Source organism: Hyposmocoma kahamanoa, unplaced genomic scaffold, assembly GCF_003589595.1.
Source record: "Hyposmocoma kahamanoa isolate Upper Pololo Valley unplaced genomic scaffold, ASM358959v1 95, whole genome shotgun sequence".
Lineage (NCBI taxonomy): Eukaryota > Metazoa > Arthropoda > Insecta > Lepidoptera > Cosmopterigidae > Hyposmocoma > Hyposmocoma kahamanoa.
Window position 1 is genome coordinate 10,719,107 of NW_020654972.1, and position 9,326 is coordinate 10,728,432.

The 9,326-nt window shown below is 34.7% G+C and overlaps 1 protein-coding gene across 1 annotated transcript in view; it reads left to right on the forward strand.

Moving 5' to 3' along the window:
• Positions 1-685: 685 nt before the first annotated feature.
• Positions 686-9,326, forward strand: part of LOC113238359 (glycine-rich protein-like) — a 24,470-nt gene continuing 15,829 nt past the window's right edge. The window contains exons 1-2 of the mRNA XM_026475200.1: positions 686-697; positions 7,157-7,337. Of these exons, the coding sequence (XP_026330985.1) occupies positions 686-697; positions 7,157-7,337 (193 nt within the window). The remainder of the gene's footprint in view (positions 698-7,156; positions 7,338-9,326) is intronic.

The window sequence follows — 9,326 nt, forward strand, 5'->3', positions numbered from 1 at the left end:
AGAATCCTTTGGAATTTTTAGGAACTTATTTTTAAAACAACAACTGAATATCAAAAACAAAACGTCAAAAAGAATCCAAATTTAAAAGAAATAAAAACTATAAAATGTATCAAAATTATATGCTCGAGCACACCCCGGTCTTACAAATTGATATTTTCCACATAGGACTTACATTTAGTACCTAGTAGTTAAGAAATACGTTTAGTACCTATACCAGTATCATAAATCAAATATTGTTTACTCTTAGGGTATTTAATACAGAAAATACAAGGTGCCTCAAATTATCTTTCCGAGAATGCATAAACCATTACATAAATAAAAAAATAAGATTTAATATTAGGCCTAAAAATGAGGTCTGCCTCGACAACTTAAAATAACCTTATCTTAAAATCACATTTACTTTACCATTGTAGTACAAATTTGTACTACCTACTTCAGCACAAAGGAATACATTTATAAATCCTATATTCTACTGTTATAATTTACTGTACGAAATCGTAATGATACACCAAAATTAATGACCGTAAAAAAACACATAAGCACCCCTTACACTAACAAGTATCCTTGATAGTTGAAAAATTTAATAATTGGGGTTGCGTGCACGCAGGTTGGTATATAAGCGCGCGGCGCGAGATTCGGTCATCAGTCACTTAGTGTTCTGTGAGGTGAACAGCTACAAGTCAACATGAAGTTCTTGGTAAGGATCGTGTTTGTTTTTTAAATAAATCTTACTCGTTATGGTGTCTTAAAAATTATGGTTTTGTAAAATAATGAAACCCACGCTCAGTAGTGTGAATTTTTTTTTTTTTTATAATATTAAGTGACGGTACGAACAAGTTGTGTACCTGGTTGTAGTTACATGCCTGTCCATAACAACTGCAGTGCCACTCAGAGCTTAAAATCGCAAAGACGGGCACTGCCACTGCGCCTGTCACCCTGATACATACTGCAACTGTTATGGGCAGGCGTGGGGCTTACTACCAGGCGCACGACCTGTTCGTCCCCTCACTTGGTGTTATAAAAAAAAAGATCTATAAAAAAATCCACACTATATTATCAACTATTTTTGGTCAAGAATCCACGTTTGACCAAAACTGCTTCTTACAATTACTTTTTCGTCTTCCAATATATGAAAGCGTTTTCACGCTTCATGGGACGAGATGTAGCGGTTTGCTGAATAATTATGAACTTAAAATCTATATAATATTGTATTTGCATTGTTATCCCAGTGTATTTCAGAATTTATTATAATAACAATGTGTTAGATAACCGCATGAGCTACGGGATTTCAACCTAAAGCATCCAGACGTAAATCAATTTAGAAAAGCCTATTTACGGCCTTTGCTGTCGAAACCTTTGGCCCATGGGGTCCCAGTGCCCTTCATCTGAACTAAATATTATCCAAAAAATTGTCTGGGAAACCCAAATGTCGGCAGCTACCTTGCCCAATGCATTAGCATAGCAATACAAAGGGTTAACGCTGCCAGCATCTTGGGCACCTTGCCGCGGGGACCCAATTTTATTCATATAAAAATAAAAATCCTAGTTTTACTTTCTAGAATTCGACCTTTTACTGTCTTTTTTACCTTATCTGTATATTATCAAAATAAAAATTATTCCGATTTATTCTAAAATTTGTCGTATCGGGAATCGCACCCAGGACCTCCTTATCCAGCGTCCTTAGGGCAAATAATTGAGCCACCGAGATAATCGAATGTGAACTATATAATTTCAAAAATATCTTATATTCGAGACTGCCATACATTGGAAAAAAAATACTTTGTTTTTCGGATCCAAATCGTGTACATTGGTTTTTTCTGACAAACCAGACAACAGTGACCATGGGACTTGTAAGAGCCCATAACGTTGGTTAAGTATCATGATAATTACTTACCATATTCGTACCAAAACCTTTAATTGTATGGATTAATAAAAAAACACATAACCTTCATCACCTTCCTACAAATTCAGTTAAACGACGGTTCAATGCCCATTTACCCAACTTCCAGCTCTTTGTTCCTTTCTTTTTCATTCATTTCCTTATTACATAATGACATTATTTTCCTATAATTCAATATTATTGTTAAGTATTATACATTAATTAAAAGATGTTCTTTAGTTGCATACTCCCTTAGTTCTATACTTGTCATGAATAAATCTACAGGTAAGAAGTAAAGAACTATAAGTGCCAAATAGCATTTTAAAAAGAGTAAGTCGAATAAATTAATATACACACATCAAAAAAAGTTTGCGATCACTTCGAAAAACTGAAATCTTTTTTGTTACTGTAGATTATATTATAATTTTTTCTTCTTTTTAGATTCTTTGTTTAAAAATAAATTAGAACATAAAACAATGACCCCGTTCAATTGTTTTTTCATATAAAAAGGCTTTCAGTCCTAGCTTACGCTCATTCAGAAATCTGATTTAGTCAATTATAAGCGATTCAAGATATTTTTCGCGGAAAGTTGTGATTGAAAAAATGCCAAGAGGATTATCAGAGGTTTTACGAGCTAGAATAGTAACTTTGAGGGAAGAAGGATACACCACGAGAGTAATAGCACGCAGACTTGCTATATCCCAATCCTGTGTCGTGGCTACGTTGCAGAGGTATCACGGAATGGGGAATTTAGCTGACCGACCCCGCAGCGGTCGCCCAACTGTTTTGACAGCTGCCCAAAAGCGCTATATTAGATTGCTGGCAGCCCGTGATCCAACAATCAACGCTACTAAAATAAAAGCAGAAGTCAGGGCCGCCTCTGGGCTTGAAGTTAGCACGCAGACCGTTCGCAATTGCTTGCACCAGGCTGGATTACGAGCACGGAGGTCTTGGCGAGCTCCGCTCAATTCCCGGCAACGTCAACAGCGAAGATTGCAGTGGGCTAGACTTCGGCAAAATGAAGAAGGTGAGGACGAAAACATTTGGCAAAACTGTCTCTTCGTTGACGAATCCCGAATCAGCACTCATCCAGATAACCGACGTGTCCGTGTCTGGAGAAGACCAGGCGACCGTGAAAGACAAAGAACTGCCACTGGAACAGTTCAGCAAGGCGGAAAATCGGTGTCCTTTTGGGGTGGCATTATGATTGGAGCTAGAACGCCTTTGATCCCGTATCGGGGCTTCATGACAGCAGACATGTACAAAGCAGTTGCTATTGATGATATCGTCAGTTCATTCCGAGTAAACCATGGGCATCAATTTGTACTGGTCGAGGATAATGCGCCCGCACATCGAGCTCAACGAGTCAATGCTGCTCTTCAAGAATACGATATCACACGATTAGACTGGCCTGCCGGCTCGCCCGACTTAAACCCAATAGAGCACGCGTGGGATGCTCTTAAACGAGCAGTATGGAACCGAGAGCCACGTCCCCAGACAGTTCCTGAGCTCAGGGAAGCCGCTATTGAAGAATGGGATAGGTTACCCCAGGAAATGCTGGATAACTTGATCCTCAGCATGCCCAGGAGGATCTTCGCATGTATTCGAGCCAGGGGAGGAGTTATTTTATATTGAATTCACACCTTTTAATAATAAATTGTTGTTTAAGTTTAATTAAACAGTCTTTTTCTTTCTATGAAATTTCTATCACTATTACATTATGATTAATGGCTCAATTTTTTAAAATAAATAATAAAAAATAGTTTTATATTTTAATTTCAAACAGTGTATTCCTATTTAAAGAAAGCATACAACATAGATATTTTCTTGATAAAGTTAAATTTAAAGAATTATAGGAGCTTATGCTATTGATCGCAAACTTTTTTTGATGTGTGTATGTCAAATATAATCTCAGTACAGAGTGCTAAAAAAAACCTCAAAAGTTTTTGAAATTACATCTATTTGCTAAGCTTTAGTGAAATCGGTTACCGGAAAGTGCGCGAAACCAGATCCATTCCCTAGTTTTCCACCCTCTATCCAATAAAAAAGAATCATCAAAATCCATTCACAAATCGGAATTATCGCGTAACAAACATACAAAAAAAATGCAGTCGAATTGAGAACCTCCTCCTTTTCTTTCAAGTCGGTTAAAAAACGACAATAGGACTTAATGACTTTTATCATTGCGTGATTTTTAACAGTCTAAAGCAACATTTGTAAAAACGCCTAAACCCAAAATATTAACTTAATATCCTTTATCTCTCGCCCTACAGAAATTACTACTTAACAATAATGCCGCCTAATGTACATCGGCTTATTGCATTTTGTGTCATCATTACCAATAGAGTGCAATAGAAACATTATGTTATTCAATTTATTCAAAGAATTACACGAAGAATTACATACATTAATATGCAAGAGATGTAAGAAAATACGGAATGGGCATATCCCGCGATGAGCAATCTCAGAATGCATATTTTATTTGTGTCTTCATGTGTTGTGCTGTTGTTTAATATTTAGCGTAATAGCATTTGAGTGTAGTTGCGCCAAAGAACCATTTCAAGCCAAACACAAAATCAATGTCAAATAATCGTTTATTCCATAAAAAATAAATTTATACTTGAAAACGTAATTTTTTAAGCTATTGCTCACTGTGCTGACTTCCCTGGGAACAACTAGCAAGAAACTCTAGGGATTTCTCTTTTCAAATAATGTTAAACTGTATGGAATCAAATTTGTATGGAATCTAAAGTCATGTCGTCTTTCCACATATCTTTATCTAACACGTTCAGTTTTGTAATAGACTTTTCAATTAATATAATTCTAATGTAAGTTTTAAGCATACATTCTTCTTCTAAAAACGTATCCCATCGTGTAACTTATTTAACAATGTTAAATCAATAATTTGCATTACCTTATTGTCATTGTATTGCAAATTAAATAATGTTTTTTTTTTGTAATTTTGACAATGAACACAAAATGACGTTCCTCAGTACCATCGATACATTTTGTCAATTATCCGAAGTTACTTATTAGCTGACATCCTATAGGTCAACTATAGTCGTTACACTGATCATGTGTCAACACTATGTGGCCATGGAACAGTGGCTGTGGTAATGGCGACACTTCCTATCGAAGACAAAGGGAGACATTGTGCCGCTATGACGTCATTGTTTCACATGGCTTGCTAATTTAGGAGATCCGCGAACAATCTATCATTTTAATTTTATTATGCACACATTCTGTAGGCGAGACGTAAAGGACCTCATGTCCATATTTTGGAACTTTTGCAAGAATTGCTGTAGAATGCTAAAAATCAGGCATAGGTAAAAAACATTGGCCAATCAACTAGTAAAACACATTAAGAGTCGTATTCCAGAACTCTACTCAATGCTCAAGTCAGGATTGCACTGGCAACACAAGCACTGGAAATACGACCCTGATGGCAGGGACTTGAGTATGATTTCTAGTGCTTTGAATCATACTCAAGTCCTGACTTAAGCTTTGAGTAGAGTTCTAGAATACGATCCTAAGAGCGGTTACACACGCAACTTTTAGCATCGATGCAAACGCGATGCATGCGCGCGGCTGCATCGATATAAACGCGCGATTGCATCGGTACACTTAGGATTTATAGGTGATTGTAATCACTCTAAGTCCTGTCGTCATTTGTTTTTTTATTTAACATAAACTATTTAACATTGAACCTAACAAAACAAGAGCAAAATGAACCCTGGTCCATTATGTAGCTGTATTTCGTAAATTTTATCCTCTTTGTTGTACCAAACTACGTATTTAAAGAAAGTTTTCCGATTCTTTTTTTAATTAATTTCGCTACATTTTTTTTGCAGACATTATGCAACTCGACACATTAAAGAATAATTCAAAGTAAAGTCTCGATGTATAAAGCTTTTGCTAGATATGCCGATAGATGGCGTCGTTTGTTTTCTGAAACGTGCTATCGTTTTATTCACACATGGATAAGGCTTAGCGCATCTGCAAATGTTTCAACGTAGGAATTGAAAAACCCACTGATATTGCAATCTAATTCCAAATATAATTTTTGTATATCTGCTCTAGTAATACTAGTAACAGATGTAAATTAAATCATTCAAAAAAACAGTTATTTTTTAAATTAAGGTTTTTCAAAAAGATGGATGTAATGTTTGGTTTAATTAAATGATATTGCAGATATTGAGATTTAAATTGATGGATAGTTTGACGTTTCTGAATCCTTGTGGGCCTTCACACATGCACCTATGAGCTAAATTTCAAAGTTACGTAAACCTGTGAATATTAATTTATTAATTTATTTGGTTTACTAGCAATATCTTTATTCAATACTAATTACAAACTGAAACTTCTGTGTATTTCTTGCTGATATACAAACAAACAGACTAATCGAAACATTCGAAAGTATACATTATAACTAAATCACAAAAAACCTGTCCGTACTTATTTTAATGGTTTAATGTAATAATTGTAACTTTTTTATAAAAAAAAAACCAACCTCAAAAGTTCGTGAAATTACATCTATTTGCCAAGTTTTATCGAAATCGGTTACCGGAAAGTGTGCGAAACTGGATTCATTCCCCAGTTTGCCACCCTTAGAGCAGGAATATGTCCTTCAAATTTAAATGGACCAATATTGAGGTACCCTCTTTCCAACGAAAGAAGAATCATCAAAATCGGTTCACAAGCCGGAGTTATCGCGTAACATACATAGGTACAAAAAACAGTCAAATTGAGAACTTCTTTTTTTAAGTCGGTAAAAATCAGTCCAAAATATAGGTACAATTTTTGAATTTTTTGCTGTTCGTTTGTTGTCGTCTCTACAATTTAAATGTGATTATAAAGTCACGGCTGACTGAGATGGTAAAGTCAACCAGTTACGTACTATAATTACAAAAGTTATTGATTAAATACCTTGTTTATAATTTTTCAAAGATCATTCCAATTATCACTAATTACCAGAGATCGTTAAAGCAGAATATATTCACCTAAGTTTCAAGTTATAAACATGGAGTGAATAATACCTCCTTCTAAATTATTTCTTTTCCCCGGAATTTTGTAATAGCTTAGTCAAAAGCTAACAAAGTTTTAAATTCTATTTTTATTTGTTTTTAATTGAATATGTCTCGACTGACAGGAGGTCCGTAAAAAGAGTTTCATATAATGTAAAACAAATAAGTATTTTGTAAACAAATACAAATTTTCTTATAAAATATCATAACAAATAATATGAAATATTATTAACTAAAAAAAATATTGTCATAGGTCGTAGCCGCCCTTGCCATTGCCGCAGTATGTGCCGAGGAAGCTAAGAAGACGGAAAAACGTGGCCTGGCCGGTCTTGGCTACGGCGGCCTGGGCTACGGCGGACAAGGCCTGGGCTATGGAGGCTTAGGATACGGAGGTGGACTGGGCTACGGTGGATATGGCGGATATGGTGGTTATGGTAAGTGGAAAAAATGTTTCAAAACAGACGTTGTTTGCAAAATTAGTAGAGAGATAAGTTTAAGGAAATTAACATTCTTACACTAGCCTCACAGTACATTTATGAAAATGTAATTTATGTTAGAAGGAATAGTAATTTCTTTATGAAAAATAGTGACAGACATAACATTAACACGAGGAATAAAAATAAACTAGCTTTTCTTGATAGTCGTCTTCACAAAGTCAAAAAATCATTTAAGGGGCAATGTATACGCTTCTATAACAAGATTCCGGTTGATATACAAAATTTGCCTTTCACGAGGCTTAAAGCTATAGTGAAACAAAAACTTTATACTAAAGGTTATTATACAACTTCTGCGTACTTGGATAATAAAAATCCGTGGTAGTACCCGTTTAGCTCATGGAGGTAGTCTCGATCTCTGATGTTTCAAATAAAAAAAAAAAATATTGTAAATGTTATTTACAAAGAGCAACCCCTAGAGTTTCTTGCTCATTCTTCTCAGGGGAATCTGCCTTACGAATGAGCGGTAGAGTTTAACCATTGTGACGATTTCAAGTGTAATAATGCGTACCTATGAAATAAAGATTATTTTGAATTTGAATTTGAATTAGAGTACCTTACGGTCTTCTCTTACTATTCCTTTCCTTCTATTAACTTCTATTCCACCTCCTTCAAAGCTAGAAGCATCAAGCTGTGGAATTCTCTGCAGACGCCCTAAGTCTGTTGTGTCTTTCAAAACTCTACTCAAAGCTAATTAACTTACACTCTAATTATTATTATAAATTCTCATATTCTTACCTGTTTTAGATCTTCTGTGTTGTTATTATTATGTTCTATATAATCCTACTTCATTTTGTGTAATCATATGTATTTTTTTGTTATTTATTTATTTTATTTATTTAAGTATTTAATTTATTTATTACTATTATTTTGGATATCTGTTTTAGACTTTTTATATTATTTTTTTCTTTTTTTCCATTTGTGTATGTGCAATATGTGTTTTAAATACGTATTCTGTTGCGCCTTCAATTAATTATTATCTCACAGTTTTTCCTGCAACACGAAGGTTGCCTGGAAGAGATTGTTATATAGCAATAAGACCACCTGTTGTACCTGTCTTTTTATTTTTTGTATTTGTCCCAGTGTGCAATTATGAATATTTGTGTTGTATTGTAGAGCTTCTGCTTGATATCTTATTTTTTTAAATATGAAAACGTGGTTTAAAACTTACGATTACACGTCTAATGTAACAAACGGATATTTCTTAAAATCTTCATCATCAACCCATTTATACATACCACTACCGGGCACGGGTCTCTTCTTAGGGGAAGGTTTAGGCTATAGTCCGTCACGCTGGCCCAATGAGGGTTAAAAACGTGCGACGTGCTGGTTTCCTCACTATGATTTTCTTCACCGAAAAGCTCACAGACCACAAAAAAGCTCATGGTAAATTTCAAATACAATTCCGAAAAACTCAGAGGTACGAAACTGGATTCGATCCCACGGCCTCTGCTTGAAAGACAGTAGGTCAAACTCTTGAAAGACGGTAGCTTAAAATCTTAGTTTCCTATTTTACTTATTCAAGTTTCAAATTAAACTGAAAACACACACTTCAGCACTAAATCATTCCTAACAAGGAATTTCACTTTTAAAACTCCGTAAAACTAAGTAAAACTTTAAATTGAGCTCTTTGATACTTCTGGAATTCAAAGAGGTTTCGATTCTTAGTTCATGGAAGTTAGAAGGTTTCAACTTCACCCTGGCGTATTTTAGTTCATTATTCGATTTTCGTATTAAAAAATTTTTTACTAATATTGTTAATTAGTATATTAATACATTTAACAGAGTTCCATGGTCAACAGTGTCGTTTTAAAGAGGGTATTCGGCTTAAAGATCTACACAGATATGTCAACTATGTATTATATTAGCAATAAAACAATTGTAACATTGATTTACAATTATATGGACGTCGGATCTGCGCTAAAAAGT